Source organism: Camelus ferus, chromosome 6 (genome assembly GCF_009834535.1).
Source record: "Camelus ferus isolate YT-003-E chromosome 6, BCGSAC_Cfer_1.0, whole genome shotgun sequence".
NCBI classification, from domain to species: Eukaryota; Metazoa; Chordata; class Mammalia; order Artiodactyla; family Camelidae; genus Camelus; species Camelus ferus.
Genome location: NC_045701.1, coordinates 65,908,380 through 65,926,285, shown reverse-complemented (window position 1 = coordinate 65,926,285; position 17,906 = coordinate 65,908,380). Strand labels below are relative to the sequence as shown.

General features: G+C 38.1%; 1 protein-coding gene across 3 annotated transcripts in view; it reads left to right on the top strand.

The window, feature by feature from the left end:
* Positions 1-17,906, top strand: part of DCAF5 (DDB1 and CUL4 associated factor 5) — a 93,875-nt gene that overhangs the window by 29,044 nt on the left and 46,925 nt on the right. For all 3 annotated transcript variants that reach the window (XM_032482254.1, XM_032482253.1, XM_032482255.1), the window contains exon 5: positions 901-1,030. In XM_032482254.1, coding sequence (XP_032338145.1) covers positions 901-1,030 — 130 coding nt within the window. The remainder of the gene's footprint in view (positions 1-900; positions 1,031-17,906) is intronic.

The following is a 17,906-nucleotide window of genomic DNA, read 5'->3' as shown; positions in this document are numbered from 1 at the left end:
GGTAGCTGAAAGCAGAGGTGATGGTCGAGTCACTGTGTGCTTGGTAGGGGAAATTCTCCTCTGTCTGAACTGCCTGCTGGCAGAGATGATTGAGTGCTCTCTGTGCCCAGAGACCTGTGAAGTGTCACATACGGAAATCGTAGACTGGGGAGTGCTTTCTGTCTACTGCTTCTAAACAACTTCTGTAGGCCTATGGCTTCGCCTAGCAGCCAGCTAACACGTGTAAGAGGCTGCAGGGTTCTAAGTGAAGTTGATAAGGAGCTGGCTGGATGCAAGGGAAGTTCGATGCCTTTTTTTTTTTTTTAGGTATTTCAACATTGCAAGTGAAATCTTAAAATTCTAGACTGAAGCCCTTTTCTTTTCAATTTAAGGAGCAATATGACCAGAAGGAAAAACTGCACTATTGTTTTGTTTTGTCTTCATTAAATCTTTGTATAATTTTAAAACTTAATTTCTGAAGCTAATATATTTGAATTAAGGTATTATGATTTTACCAGTAATAGGTTGTGAATTTTTTTCAGCTCATGAGGAATTCAGTTTTACTTACTGCAAAAAAAAGAAAAAAAAACCTTAATTTACCATTTACCGTGACCATTTCTGTTTTGTCACAGGATCTGAATAGATTCTGTGTGTATTTCTGAGTATTATAGTTTAAAATTTGTGTATGTATGTTTAAGTTGCTGTTTTCAGACTTTCTGTGTGCAGAAAGTGTGTACCAGGACTTGTGGGGACTTTGTGAGTAAGCACAGCTCCTGGGGTGATGTACTCTGTTGGATTCCAGCCCACTGGGATGGTTGTTAAAAGAGTGTGCTCCTCCTCGCATTCACATTCCTTGCTTGTCTGCCTGCCACTGGTCCAGAGGTGCCTGTAGAGGACTGATCAGAATTTCTCTCTTCACAGAGCCCTTCTGCTTGGCCAACTATCCATCAGCCTTTCACAGTGTCATGTTTAACCCTGTGGAACCCAGGTTATTGGCCACAGCCAATTCAAAGGAAGGAGTGGGACTCTGGGATATTCGAAAACCTCAGAGGTGAGTCCCCTTTATTCAGAAGATGTTAAAACTTTTCCCTGCCTTATATACAAGATCTTAGGGTAACTCACAGCAAAATAAATGTGACAATGAATATATGTATGTATAACTGAAAAATTGTGCTCTACACTGGAATTTGACACAACATTGTAAAATGACTATAACTCCATTAAAAAATGTTAAAAAAAAAAATTAAGCATTATAGACAAAAAAAAAAAAAAAAAAAACACTTTTCCCTGCCTCAACTCTCAGGTAATGTTATCAGCCAGCAAGGGTTGTGCGAACCTGTTTGGCAGTTGATCTCAGTTGGACATCTCTTAACATGTCCTGGTGTCTCTGAAGCCAGGGGAGCCCTGTTCCCAAAGGGCAGACAGTGTTGAGATAGCACACTCCTTGCTGAGGAGGAGTCATAAATTATAATCTGCACTCTAGACAGGGTCCACTCTAGGCAAACTTTGCAATACTGAAAGCCTCCCTTCAGTGCTGCCTTCTACCTGTAGGTCCAGGCTTCCCCACAGTCACGGGAGGTCTTGTCAGGGGAGTGATGGTGATTTGTTAAACTCATTTCCACTGAACTGGGGATTCTTAACCCCAGGCTGAAGAGGGTATGGGCTTCATGAGAACTGTGAGCCCTCCAAATTGCATGGAAATTATACCATGTATTCATCTAAGAGCGTTTTCTGAGAAGGGAGTTTGTTTATTTTTTATGTTTCTCAAAAGGAAGAGTGACTGTAACAATAAAGGTCAAGAGGACTACAGTTACTGGACTACAGTGTCAGGGACCTAATGTGTTCCCCTTCTGTTTGCATTATTAAGAGTACACTTAGGACAATTCTGAACTGATGGTATGAATCACTAATGGAAGAATTTTAGGCATCCTTAAGAGAAATATGTGGCTGAGGGCAAGTAGGAGCCTCTTTCATGTTCCTTAAATCCTATGGGGGAGAGATAACCTTTTATGGCACCTGTATATAAAGCAAACCTTGCTTTTACATGCAGTGCTAGCTCCTCTGAAAGTTCTACGTGGAGCTAGCTTCCCACACTAAAGCACTGTTGCAGAAGAGTATCATGGAAAAGTTATGGTTTATTGCAGGGGCCTCAGATGAAAGGGGCAGTTAAGTACAGAGGATTTTATCTTCCTTGGTGATATTTAGTTCTAGCTAATTCTCTCCATGGGGCAGTCTGATGGGGTTGGAACTGTGGCAGATCTGGATAGAACAGAAGGGGGTCCCTGGTGTTGAGCAGGGCTCCCTGAGGCTCCATAGGGCAGCAGAGATTTCTGCTCTCTGTTGCATATGCACTTGGTTCTTCCTTTTCTATGCAGCTGAAATGCATGTAGTGGCAGGACCTCTGTTGTGCTCTTTGCACTGTGTACTTAGGAGGCTTGTCCTCTGCCCAAAAGACAGTCTCCTGTGTTCAGCTATGGCATTCTCTGCTACTTGGGACTTTTTAGGAACAACTGTTCTGCCTCATCCATATCACAAAGGGCAGGATTTTGGACTAAGGCCAGCCTTTTCCCAACCTGCTATCTCCCGTACTGATAATTGTAGTGAACAGCTGGCAACTGGAATGGGAGTGGGGCCCTGAGCTGTTCATCCTCAGTGGAAAGCTTGAGTAGTTCATGATGTCAGCAGTGTCTTGAGAGAAGAAAGGGGCTGAATGTTAATGCTCATCCCGATTTTCTTCTACTAGCTTCCTGCTCTGCGTTATATTTGGGCTCTCTTCTTTCTGCTTGAATTCTTTTCTTTTCAAAAAATTCTAAGTGAGATTATTGCTTTATTTTTATAGTAACACTTATTAGACTTAGGGTCTCTTGTCCAGAGACGTGTAATGAAAAAAAGGAAGAAGGAAAATCTCATGTTGAGATTATCTCTGTTCCTTGTATGTTATTTTAAATGTTTGTACATCAATATGGTTCTTCTCTTTCCTAATCTCTTCTTTCCGAAGGTAACTACAGCACACAGTTTAAGTATCTGTCCAGACATGATTTAATGTGTATAATTAGTGTAAAGAATACGTATCCTTTAAAAAATTTAGAGTAAAGGAACCATGTAATGCTTACCACTGTTCTCAGCTTCTTTTTTCAATTAACACTATGTCTTGGAGCTTTTTATTCATATCAGCACTTACAGTTCTAGCACATTCTGTTAATGACTACATGGTATTCCATTCTTATGATGTATCCAACAGCCAGACTTCTTGTTTCCAGTTTGGGCTATTATAAACTGTGCTGCATGAATATGGTTGCACATCTGTCTTGGCCTCCCTTTGCAGAAGTATCTTGGGAATTGCTGCACCAAAGGGTGTATGTTTTACAATAAAAATTGCCAGATTTTCCCACCACCACTAAAGGCTGCACTGATTTAATCCTATTTACCAACTGCATGAGACTACGTGTATCTCCAGACTCTCATCAACACTTAAACTTTTGCAAGTCTTATGGGGGGAAAATATTATCTTCTTGTTTTGATTACCCTGTCATTTATGGGTGAGATTATGTGGTTCCTTTGGTAATCTATAGTTTTCAAAGCCCACATGGGAGAAAAGTCAACTAATAAAACTAATTGGCAATCTTGACTGATTTCCTGTCTTGGAATAAAAGGAGGAGTGCAGTACTGCAGAGACCTAGGATGTTTTTACCTATTTCTTTCAACTTTTCTAAGGTTCTGTGTGGTTTTATGGATATGAGGCAGAAAAGGAACATGAAATATTCTTGGGGTACTGTTCTTCACATCCACTGGTGTTCGGACATTAAACTGCAGATCTCTGTTTGAATTCTCTCAGTACAAGGTGTGGGGAGGAAGAGTTGGCCCTTTATCTTTTCCATGTGGGGTTAATTATGCTGAGTTGCAATAGATGATTTGTCTCCCGAACACAGCTGCCTAGAAACCCCAACCCAGATCTAGGGACAATTCTGAATCTCCTGGGAGGACAAGCCTGGAATAGGATAGATCTATTTCAGGGATACTTAAAGTCTAGGGAAAGATTTTAGGGAGTTTGTGAACCCCTTATGACTGCAGGTAAAATCATGTGTGCTTGCATATCTGAGCACATGTGGCATTTTCTTTTGGGGACTGGGAGAGCTTTTACCAGGTTCTCATAGAGACCCTTGAACCCCAAGAAAATGAGTCGCTTGGTGTTCTAAAGATTCTGGATTTAGAGCCTATTGTGGTTCCTTAGCAGGCTTATAAGTGACTTCAGCTTGTAATAGGTTGGGCACACGTGTGAATTCTGGACCTACTTGAGAGGCCCACTGGCCTTCTAGAGATAAAAATAATCCCTGTGGAACAATCAGGGCCTCACACTGAATACCTTGTCCTTCCTAACCTACCTTCTGGATGATTCCATTGCTGGAACGGTTTCTCTGCCCTACCCCAGCCTAAGATGTGCCTCTCTACCTTAGCTAGTTATCCCGTAGGAGTGTGAACAGGGACATATTTGTCCCACTGTACAGCCCTGAAATAAGCTGATCAGAGAGTGGCTGGCAGAGTAAAATGTCAGCTCTGGAAGGGACTGATCTGACTTCCTCATTGTACAGATTAAGAAACTAGCCCAGTGAGGGTAAAGGGAGGCAGAAGAGCTTGATGGTTTAGAGTGTAGGAGCTGAAGCTGTACATTCTGGGCACAAAGGCAGGCAGTCCACCTAGTAGCCATGTGATCTTGAGCATGTTATTCCACCTCTCAGTGTCTCATAATAGTAAATAATAGCCTACATTTATTAGGCGTTATTTGCCAAGGATAATGACAACTATAAGAAGAATTCCTTATTTAATCCTTATGACAACTTTATGAAGTAGATTCTATTATTCTTACTTTAATAATAAAGAAATCAAGGTACAGAAAGATGAAATAATACATGTGTGTATGTATAATATCTTCCCCTGCTTTTAAATCAGTTAGGGGCCCTGTATATTCTAGTGTTCTTTCATCTAGGCCTCCTTGCAATAAAACTTTTTCAGAATTTCTCTCAAATTTTTCTAATACAGACCTATCCAACTCTGAAGGCTGAGTCCTTTAGACATCCTGCCTCCCTTTTCACTGTCTCCTGGCCCAGCCCCTGTCTACATGCTGACTTTCCAAGTTTCTTGTTCTCCTAACCCTGGAAACCTGCACATGCTACTTATTTTTCTTTTGTAAAGTTTTGGAACAGAGGTTGTGAACTAGTTGCCCATAGGCCAAATTCAACCCACAGAGATATTTTGGCCTACATAATGTAATAGTGTTTGGAAAATTACACAGAAAAATCACAATTTCTAACATCTCTTGAAAAAAATCAAAAGATCTATCATTGGACCTCTGTTCTCATGTGGCAGCAGTCATACGAGCTGAGCCATGAGTTCCTCTTTAACCCTTTATGATGTGTTAAGGATTCCACCAGTCCTTGATGTCTTGATCCAGGTGTACTTCTCTCATTTATATTACTTCCCTGGCCATGTAGCCATTGGAGTTTGAAGGTTGACTTTGGGGATTTTACTGATAAAGAGTGTTCCATAGGGTGGGGAACTTGAGTATAAGTGATTGGATAAGAGAAAACTTAACATATACAAGTGTACATTGCATGTTTGGGCAGGGCTTCATTTATTTCATTTACATTATTTCTGCTGATGTCTTTTCACAACCATCCTCTCCTTTGTCATTACCAACATCCAAGTTATGATGTCTTGCTTGGATAGTTGCAGTGGTCTCTGAACAATTTTCAGAACTGAGATCCTTGAACATCCAAAGCATTCAGAAAAAGTGAAATTTCCCCTGCTATTACTCTCCTTGTCTCACCGTTTTCATTGCCTGTTTTAGCTGTCTGCTAGCTCACCACCTCTCTCCCTTCTCGTGTCTTTAGTTTCTGTCAGTTTTTGTTAGTTCTGTGACAAGTAACAATGTCTTGCTTTGACAAGGCTAATAAAGACAGTGGTTCTTTCCCACTCAATAATAAAACTAGGGCAAGCCAGGAATTCCTGTAAAGACTTGCCTTATAAGCCAGTGCTTTTATGTGTTGTGTAGATGACGCATCTGAAAATGGGCAATGAGTGTAATTCTACTATTAGAAAGAAATTGCTCTTGGGAACTCATCTGGCTTTGGGGACTAATGGTCTGTTTTCTGAGCCTGTGCCAATCCTTCTGTAGAGACCAAATTAAGTTAACTCCTTGCCTTCTGAGCAGCCGGACAGTCTCTGCCCACATTGCATTTGAGGGTTGCTTGTACTGTTAGTGGAAAATAGAGCCCAGGGGTTCAACTTCAAAGGCTGGAAGAGGCACCCATCCTTTGTTGAAACTTTAAAGATTGGTGCTCTCCAGACCTCACAGAATGCACAGCCATGAGGGTAAACAAAGATTCTTAACTTTAACAGGACCCCAAAAGCACTATACATGAAAGACAAAAAATTGATGAATTGAATTTCATTCAAATTAAGAACTTTTATTCACCAAAGACACTATTAAGTGAAAAGATGAGTCAAAGGACGAGCCATAGTCTAGGAAAAAATATTCATAATACATGTATTAAACAACAATTCACATTCAGAATATGTAACAAACTATAAATCAGTAAGTAAAAGACCCAAAACTCAGTTTTTAAAATGAGCAGAAATATTGAATAGGCACTTCACAGAAACAGATATCCAAATAACCAATAAGTATTTGAAAGGTACTCAACTTCACTACTCATGAGGGAAGTGCAAATTAAAACCACAATGATTTATCAGTGTATACCCTGAATGGTTAAAATTAGAGGCTGATAGTACCAAGTGTTGTCAAAGGTATGGAGCAATAAACACTTACACATTTTAGGTGAGTGTAAATTGGGACAACCATTTGGGAAAACTATTTGTCAGTATTGACTAAAGCTAAACATGACTCCATGACTCAGCAGTCTTACTGTTAGATATATCTGAGTACATGTTTCCACCAAAGACACGTGCAAGAATATTGACAGCTGCTTTATTCATGATAGCCCAAAGCTGGAAACAACTCAAATGTCCATTAAAGGAGAGTGGATTAACTGCAGAGTAGCCGTACTATAAAATACTATGCAGATGTAAAAAAGAATGAGCCGTAGATAACGCACACCGATGTGGATGAATCTCCTAGCCATAATGTTAAATGAAAGAGGCCAGATACAAAAGAGCATAATACTGTGTGATTTCACTGGTATGCTATTAAAGAACAGGCAGGTTACAGAAGTCAGAATAGTGGTTAGGTCTTGGTAGAGTATTGACTTAAGAAGGCACGAGAGAAACTTCAGGTGTTCTGTGTCTTTACCTGTGTGATAGTTTCATGAGTGTATATTTATGCAAAAGCACTTACTGAGCTGTATGCTTTAGAAGTAGTGTAATGTATTATATGTTAAAGTACATTAAAAAAAAAAAAAGGAAGAAGAAGAACCCAAGGTCACTGTTGTCTTCAAGTGGGTATTTACTTTCTTCCCTATGATTCCAATAGTAGTAGCAATATCACCAGCAATTTTTGGAGCAGCTGGAAGGGGAAAAAGAGGGAGAGGAGTCAGGAGGACCTAACAGTTCAGATGGTATTATAGAAAACTGCAAGAGAAAAGCTGGGAATGGTTGGAGTTCAGTTGTCAGAATGCATAGCTCTAGTCAGGGGACATGCCTTCTAGTTGGCCACTGCTTTCTCTCTCTCTCCTCCCACTCACCCGTCTTTACTATCTATATGTACATATACAGTACTCAGGCAAGTGTTCCATCTACTGAAGCCTGTAATAAAAGCTTATTTCCCTGCTAAAATTATATTCCTTTCTTAAGTTGTTTGTTTTTTTATTAATGTCACCATCACTCTTGTAACCGTCCTGGCTAAAGTCCCAGAATCCCATTTGACTCTTCTGTCTCTCCACCCCTCTGCCATAACCAGCCCTGCTCTGTGTTAGTACCTGGCCGCTGTTTTCAGTTCTTAAAGCCCCTGCCCTATTTCAGGTCTATGGCACTCTTTCCATAAGGTGTTGACTGCACTGGCTTCCTAACCTACCTCTTGCTTCTGACACATAGCACATAACCTTAAACCTCACTTTTGCCATTCCCCTACCCAGTAGTGTTAGTGGCTTTTCATTATTTTTGTTCATGGCCATATCTCCAGAACCTATAATGTGGGATACTCCAAGGAAATGGTTTTTTTTGGAATTAATGTATGACCTAGTTTACTGGGAGAAATAAAGACTCATTAAGCAAGCAGTCTACCCCTTCTGTGGTGCCAGTGTCCCTTCTCCCTTTGTAACTCCTCTTCTGCATACAAACACACATTGAGAATTTCTCCTTTTTTCATAATTTTTCTTTTCCTATTCAAATCCTAGTTACCCTTCAAGGTCCAGGATCTAATGGTACCCCATCAGGGAAAACATCCTTGTTAGATCTTCAAGCTTCCTTTACTCACTGTGTCCCCAGCACCTAGCACGGTTTTGGCACAGAGTATGTGTTGAATGAGTGAAGCTTTCTCTCACTTCTAGTGGAAGAGTGCGCTCTATTCAGACCCTCTCTGAAGAACTAATGGTCTGTGGCATTCATGTTGCATGTCTCAGTTACTGCGTTTGCCATCATTGATTGTCTTTAATATGAGTAAGCCTTATGTCCAGGTAGGCCAGTATTAAAAAAAATCTTAATTTCCTTCCAGTGCCCAGGAGTTGCTTCTCAGAAAGAAAGTACTTGTCTCAATGTGTACTATTACATCTCATGTTTTTCTGTGGATTTTTAAACGACAGGACCGTGTTTTATTCATCTTTAACCTGTAGTGCCTAGCATAGTGCTTAGAATGTTACAGACACTCAATAAATATCAAATGAATGCAGTGTTACACTCATTCCAAAATAGTATGTATTTACAAAGCTAGCTTTCTATAATGTTTTCTGAACCTGTTAACTCCCTGAGTATGATGACATGGATCAAAATGTCATCTTTAGGGAGTAAACCCTTAGAGGAGGTTGTTATGGTTCTTGCCAGGCTTTGGACACCTGTCAGAGTGATGAATGGAAGCCAAGGATTCTGGTCAAGTTGCTTTCTAGCTTTTGCACCACAAGGTGGAGCTCTAGAGTCAGCTTTGTCCACTGGAAGACACCAGGGTCCCAATATCCTAACCCAGTGATTCTCAAACTTTAGAGGGCAGCAGAATCACCTGGGCAGCTTGTTAACGTGCTGCTTCCTGGAGCACAGACCCAGTGATTGAATTGTGAATCTGCTATTTTTTTTTAAACAGGTACCCCTACCCCCAGTAATTTAGCAACTTTGCTTATTCTGCAAGGTGGAAGCTGTAGTTATTCAGAGGTCTGTGTTGAATTTGCTGCTATGTTCATTCTGACCCAAGATCTTCAGGCTTTAGGCCAGAGCTTCCCTGTGTCCATTAGTTTTCACCAAGTACAAATGTGCCTTTTTATAGCGAGAGACTTAGGTTCAGACCAGAGCTATTCAGGAATGTCTGGTTAATGGATGGGAGTTCTGGAAGCATGTACCAGTTCATATCCTCCCTTTAAAACTCTCCAACTCTTGTTATTCAGGAGGAGGTGATGTCAAATCCCTAAGTCGAGTAGACTCTTATTTTAATATCAAATCTTGACTTTATTCTTCTAAAAAATTTTTATGTTAAAAAAATTCACATATACACACATATATTTAATAGTAAAATAAACTTCAGTATGCCTAGCACCTAGTTTCAATAATTAACCCATGGGCAATCTTATTTCATTTATTCTTCATCTGTGACCTTCCCAATTTTGAATGCATTTTCAAAAAACATTATATCATTTCCTCTGTAAATACCTTAATATGTATCTCTGAAAAATATTCTTTTTTTAAAAATTGAGATAAAATTCATAAAATAAAATTAACCATTTAAAAGTGAAAAATTCAGTGCATTTAGTACATTCACAGTGTCATACAGCTACCATCTCTGTCTATTCCAAAGCATTTTTATCATTTCCAAATAAAACCCTTACCCATTAAACGATTACTCCCAGAATACTTCTCTGCTAGCTCTTGGCCACCACCTGTCTGCTTTCTGTGTCTATGTATTTACCTATTCTGGATATTTCATACATGATGTAACATTTTGTTTGGCTTCTTTTACTTAACATAATGTTTCTGAGGTTCATCTACCTTGTAGTATGTATCAGTAATTCATTCCTTTTATGGCTGACTAATTTTCTATGTGTGGATATATACCATATTTTGTTGATCTATTCATCCATTAAGGGACATTCAAATTGTTTCTGCCTTTTGGCTATTACGATTACTGTTAAGACTCATGAATAAGTTTTTGTTTGAGTACTTGTTTTAGGTTCTTTTCGGGTTTCTATTTAAGAGTAGAATTCCTGGATCATATGGTAATCCTGTGTTAAAACTTTAAGAAGCTGCCAAATTACTTTCCATAAAAAGATAATTCTTTAAAAAAAAAAACCATAATATTACTATCACACCTAAAAATTAACAGTAATTCCTTAATACCATTGCATATTTAATGAGTGTTTAAATTTCTTTAATTGCCTCATCAATGTTACAATTAGTTTTTATGAATCAGGATTTAAATAAGGTCCATACAGAAAAGGGAACTCTCCTACACTGTTGGTAGGAATGTAGTTTGGTGTGGCCATTATGGAAAACAGTACAGAGATTCCTTAAAAAACTACAGATGCACTTACCATATGATTTAACAGTCCCGCTCCTGGGCATATATCCGGAGGAAACTGTAATTTGAAAAGATAATGCACCTCAGTGTTTATAGCAGCACAATTGACAATAGCCAAGACATGGAAGCAACCTAAATGTCCATTGACAGGTGATTGGATAAAGAAGATGTGACATACACACACACACACACACAAGAATACTATTCAGCCATAAAAAAGAATAAAATAATGCCATTTGCAGCAACATGGATGGACCTGGAGATTGTCATACTAAGTGAAGTAAGCCAGAAAAAGAAAGAAAAATACCATATGATATCACTTATATGTGGAATCTAAAAAAACGAGACAAATGAGCTTATTTACAAAACAGAAACATAGAAAACATTCACAAACATAGAAAACAAACTTGTCATTACCAGAGGCAATGGGGTGGAGGTGGAGGGATAAATTGGGAGTTTGAGATTTGCAGATACTAACTACTATATAAAACATATAAACAGCAAGATCCGATTGTGTAACACAGGGAACTATATTCAATACCTTGTAATAGCCTATAATGAAAAAGAATATGAAAAGAAGTATATATAACTAAATCACTGTGCTGTACACCAGAAATTAATACAACATTGTAAACCAACTATACTTCAATAAAAAATTTTTTTAATTAAAAGTAAGTAAGGTTCATACAAAGCAATTAGTTGACATAGCTTCTAAGTCTTTTTAAATCTATGATTACTCCTACCTCTCACTTATTTTCTTATAATTTATTTGTTAAAGAAACTAGATTGTTTTATGGAATTTCTCACATCTTATATTATACAATCAACCCTCTGTACCCTCAGGTTTTGTATCTACTGATTTTTGTATTTGTGGGGGTCCTGGAACCAATCCCCAGTGAATACTGATTGCATTCTTACACCATCATTTAGCATGCTCCCTCTTACCCCAGTTTTTTCATAAATTAGTATTAGATCTAGGGACTCGAACAGATTCAGGTTTGATTTTTTTCTTTTTTTCTTTTTTTTCTTTTTTTTTTTTTTTTTTTTTTTTTTTTTTTTTGCTTACAAAAATATTTCCTAGATGGTGTTATTACATTCATAAGGAAGTTAAGATGTCTGGTTTTGTCTTTCCTTTTGTTTTAAAATATATTGACTGACTTCTTAGTTTAGCTTTTTAAAATACAAGTAATGCTGGTGAAGATGTGGAGAAACTGGATTACTCATACATTGCTGGTAGGAATGTAAAATAGTAAAGCCACTCTAGAAAATATTTTGGTAGTTCCTTTATAAATTAAAAATTAACTTATCTGACCCAGCAGTTGCATTCTTGGGCATTTATCCAAGAGAAAGGAAAACTTATTTTCATACAAAAACTTGTATATGAATATTCATAGCAGCTTTATTCATAATCGCCAAAAGCTGGAAACTGCCCTTTTGTTTTTCAATTGGTGAATAGTTAAAAAAAAAAAAAGAAAACTTGTGGTACATTTATACAACAGACTACTACTCAGCAATAAAAAAGTGAACTATATTGATATATGCAACAATTTGGATAAATCTTAAAGGAATTATGCTGCATGAAAAAGCCAATCTCAAAAGGATGAATACTGCATGATTTCATTTATATAACATTCATGAGACAATATAATTATAGAGATGGAGAAAAGATTAGTCGTTGCCAGGTGTTAGGGTTAGGGGTAGAGGGTGTGGATGTAACTATAAAAGGGTAGCATGAGGAAGTCTTGTGGTGAGTATCTTAATTATGGTGGTGGTTATATGAAGTTATGCAGTTGATACAGTTGCATAAAGCTCATGGACATGAGTGTGCACACACACATACACACCCATACACTAATGAGTGCATGTGGTAACTGACAAAATCTGAGTAAGCTCTAGAGATTGTACCAATGTAAATTTCCTGGTTTTGGTGTCTTACTATAGTTATGCAAGGTGGTAACATTGGGAGAGACTGGGTTAAGGGTGTAAAGGACCTTCTTGTACATTTCTTCGCAAATTCCTCTGAATCTATAATTACTTCAAAATAAAAAGTTAAATGCAAGTAATAGATAATAACATCCTCCTTTTAAGACTGTCAGTAAGGCTAAAGTCTGACTGCCTCTTCCAGTCCTGGCCCCTTGCCCCCTCCCTTGGGAGTAAATGAGTGTTAGGAGTTTGTACTATATGTCTTCAGAACCTTTGCTTTTCTTTAATATGCTTATACATGTACCCATAGAAAATAGATGACTTTATATGCATGTATGTTTTTCACACAAGTGATGGCTACTATACAATTATTCTACAACTTGACTATTTCACTCATCAGTATGTGTTGGGAATTTATACATACATTAACATATCTAGGTTTACCTCATTTCTTTTGCCAGTTAAAATTTTGAGTCAACTCTGACTCTCTCTGTTAAGCGTCAGCTTAGATCTTTCTTCTAGGAAATCTTTTGTGACCACTCCCACTCCTGTCTCCCCAGGAGAGGGTAGATATTCTTCCTATGTCTGTTAAAGCACATGCTCCCCTTATTACAACACTGTTCGCATTATGGAAGGAAACTGTTCGTTTTCTTGTCCATCATAAGTTCTCGAGGGTATCTTTTTCATCTTACTTCATCTTGAATCTGCCTAGCATAATGTCTAGAATAGTTGTCAGGTATTCAGTAAGTATTTATTCAATAAATGCATAAGTAAATAAATGAGTTACTGTACTACAGAGGAGGTTATGAAGTGAATGACTTAGATGAATCCTTCTGGCCCTGATGCATTGTCATCTGATGCTGTTCTTTTTGCTGGGTGGAATAATCCATCTCCAGAGTGTATTCTGTGAAATCTTGTTGAGTCAAGAAGCAGAAAGAAACTTGCTTGGCCTATTTCTGCTGCTCATTTATTGTTTGGCCAGGGCCAAGTCATATAAGCATTCAGGACCTTGGTCTTCAGTTTGAAATGATTAATGTAAGGGTTAGATGATGCAATCTACATACAAACATTTTGGCAATTAAATTTAATGAAGAACTTGTTGCTTCCTCAAGGGTATCTATTGTGATATAATTCCTTCAGTGAATTCTTCATAGTTTGAACTTTTTAAGTTGTTATCTCAGGTTTGACTACCTGTATTTTATCTGCTGTGAGTCACATTTTGTAGGTAAGAACTTCTTAGTACACTCTTCATAATCTTGGCTTCATTTACCCATAAATTTTCCCATGTATGGAAGACTTCCCAAGAACATTGCTAATGTTTCTGGATTCTGCATAAAATACTTTGTGTTTTAAATCTGTTTTTTTATTCCAATAATACAACTTTGCCACTTATTTATGGGTGCTTTGGAAGTGGGATGGTGGATCTACAGAAATAAGTCAAACTGAGTGTAGTTTCAGATCTAACCTGGTACTGTGTCCAGTGCTAACCAAGGGAGGCCTGTTTGGTACTAAGAAACCCATCAAAGGAGGGATATTATTTACCCTCATTGAGAAGGTTGGTGAGGGACTCTGAAATTTTCAGAGTCCTTTGAAAATGTTTGTTTGACTATCATTATAGGAATTTAAAATGATTTCATTTCAAATTTACCATCTGCATCAGAATTCTATGGGGCAGCACATTATTTGAAGTTTCCATTAAGAAGCTCTTTAAATTCCCCACTCTCATACTTTTCTCAAAGCTCTCTGTGGCTCCCTAATTAAAAGAGTGTGTTTGAGATGGCATTTTAGAATAACGTATTTTCTGCTGATTACAGGAGAAGTTCATATTCGTTGTAGAAAAACTTGGAAAAAAAAAAAGTAGAAATTACCTAAATCCTATAGTCTAGTTAATGTATCTTCATGTTGGTCTCAGTACGTACATCAGTCCAAATGTTTAGCACTATCTGTTTTTAAATATAATTGGGTAGAGCGTGTGTTCAAAACCTGTAGAATTCACTGTTCACATTCTGAAATCTGACAAATGAATTTTCTTTTTTTCAGCCTGTAATTGACTTCCTAAAATTTAATTACTAATTTTCCTTTTCAACTTTTATTCTGCAAATAGCAGAACTTGCTTTAAAGCACAAAATATAATTGATACTTGTTTACCTGTTAAAGCTCTTCCTCCTTGTTGACTGCTTATTAACAAGTAGATAAATTTAACTCATTTGAAAGATGTGTGGTGGTGTCAGTGAAGAGAGGGAGACCTGAGTGGTCATTGGCAAATCATCTTACTTTCTGGGCCACGGTTCTTTGCCTATGAAGGAAGACTTTGGCTCAGATGACCTCAAAGCCTTCTGCTAATTCTCTGATTTTATGCTGCTCTGCTACTTGCCTCTCACAATTAAGTTTCATGGGCAGACAGATGTCAGGAGCCAGGTGAACCTTGGTGGAGCATGTTTTTTTTTAATGTTCTAAGTCAGGGTTTTTCAGATTGCTACTCATGATCCATTAGATCATGCAACAGCTATTTATTGAATGCCTATTATGTGTCTGGCACTGTTAAAGTACTTGGGATGCACAGGAAAAGATATAAAAGGTAATAGTCTAGTGGGAAAAGACAAGCAAAATAAATATGTAAAAAATATGGTATGTATTGGTATGTAAGATGGTGATTTCATGTAGTAGAGAAAAATAATCAGGCAAGGGAGTCAGGGAGTATTGGGGAAGTTGCATTTTTGTATGGAGTATCAGGAAGGGCTAATTGAGGATATTTGAATAAAGAGTTAAGTGAGAAAAAAAAAAGTTAAGTGAATGAATTATGCTTATATCTGGAGAGGAACATTCCCTTAGAATCTGCAAGTGTAAAGGCCCTGAAGCAGAAGTCTGTCTGACATGTTCCAGGAACAGTGAGGAGGCATCATGTGGTTGAAGTAGAGTAAGGTAAAAAGAGCAGTAGGAGGGGTGGGATCAGAGACGTAAAGGGATGGGGCAGCTGGGATTGTCCAGGGCCTTGTTGGCATTAAAAGGAATTTGGGTTTTAATCTCGTTGAAATGAGAAGCCATTGGAGGATTTTCAGCAAAAGAATGACATGACCTGACTCATGGTTCAGCATCCTTCTGGCTGCTTTGTTCAAGATAGACTGAAGCATGGGGAGTGGAAGCAAAGAAATAAGGTAGGAAGCTTTTTCAAGTAGTCCATTGAACCATGAAATTAATTTAGATGGTCACAAGCCTTTATTAAATAAAAAACAGAAGATCAGTGCATTACACACAGTAGGCGGTAAGTTGTTTAATGAATTTATACTAAATAAATAAGGGTGTACTGCAATGCAGTATACAGCGTACTTATTACAAAGCTTTACTATAAAAAAAAGTTTGAAAGTCATTATCCTAAGACATTTCTGTTATTGACAACTAGAAATGACTTTGGTTTTTGGACACATTCTCAGTAAGTGGCTTCTGTATGAAACAGGCTGTCTTCCTGTAATCGTGTCTCATCAGTCAGCACTTTGGCCTTCTCTCTCCTTTTCTTTATGTTCCTCTCTTCTCTTATTTTCCACTGTTTGCATAAGTGTTCTTGGACGATACCAAATTGTGATTTTTGTTTTCAGATCCTCTTCTGCTTTGTATTTTTTCTAGACTTTGCCCCTTCCCTCTTTAACATTCCTCTAGCTTTGTGGCCTTGTACCCTAACAGCACACCCACTCAGTTTCTTCTCCTGTCATCAGGGACTGCCTGTTTACCTGCCTATATTCCCACCCACTCCTTCTGCACTGTTACTGTTGCCGTAGCAATTGTGCCATCTCAGTCTCCTGACTTCCCCTTCCTTTTTCCTTTCTCCTGTCAACCACTATTCATTAAACCCTCTCTGATTTTATATACTATGAGATCAAGGCTGATGCTTTGTAACGTCTATCAGAAGGTAGGGCCAAGAATAGTTTTAAGATGAAGATTAAATGGCTGCTTATGAAATCCCTCTCTACTTTGCACAACTGGAATAAAGGGGAGGGGTTTGAATAAGCCATGTCATTTGATGAACTGAGATGGCTAAATGCTGAGTCCTTAATTCTGGAGAAAAGTCATGAGTGTCCTAGAACAAATGTTATGACACTGCCTCTTAATTCATTTTGAGATCTTGGTTGGGTGGTTCTGTGTGGCTTTGGGATTTCTGAGCCAAAGGCAAAAATTTATGCTCTGGATCACTTCAGCTCTGGGCATGTACCTGTTCTGGAAGATGTGATTTAGAGGCACTGCAATGCCTACCGTCCATGTTTGCTTCATGGAGGGACTAGATATGCCATTTGATTACCTGAAGATCTTTTTAATAGAACTTTAGTCCAGTCCTTCTTCCAACCTCAGTCAAACTTGAATTTCTGGATGTTCAAAGAAGGAAGGAATTTGCAGATACTAACTGCTATATATAAAATAGATAAATAACAAGTTTATACTGTATATAGCCCAGGGAACTATATTCAATATCATGTAGTAACCTGTAATGAAAGAATATGAAAACAAATACATGTGTGTATATGTATGACTGAACATGCTGTACACAGAAATTGACACAACATTGCAAACTGACTATACTTCAATTTTTTAAAAAAAAAAAAGGAAAGAAAATTTTGCCACGCACACTGAACCTGTATGTATATTTCAAACCAGAGGGTCTTGGCAGTGGGTCATGTTCTAGGGAAAATAAGTAAGTTTGTTCAGTCACAGATGACAAATGTGTCTTTCTCAGGGTTGTTGTCCAACAGTTCTGGTGTCCTCTAGAGAAGGCTCAATCTTGGGACTAGGGATTGTGTTAGAAAAAATAAAAGAGAAAGCCCGGTTCTTCCCCTCCCAACTCACATAAAAGAAATGGTTAAAGGATTACTGAGACTTTGAACACACTTGAATGGAAGTGTGGGAATGGGCTGGGACTTTTGAACTTGTTCACTTTTTTATTTAATTCTAGTTTCCTCTAGGACTTGTCATGTTCTGTGGGTTGTGTTAGAGAATGTACAAAATGCCCCCTTCTTCCTTATGGGTCATCCTATCCTAAAACAAACTGGAGAGGAGAGGTTTTCCCCCACCTGTGGGACCTTGAATTTTCTTCTCTGGCTGTCCAATACCAGCTCTGATGTCTGTGAATTAGATTAGCAGTACCTTGCTTCTGAGCGTTTCACAGGTGTTAGGAAACTTTCACGTAGACACTCTGAGGAAATTCATGCCAGTAGGCTTTGGAAAATCTTGTTGGCACCGTCTGATAAACTACTTAATTATGGAATTATGGAAATCTAGGTTCAAGGATCCAGATCTTGAAACATTTATTGATGCTCTACCTTGTGCTGGACGTGATACTCCCAGTCAG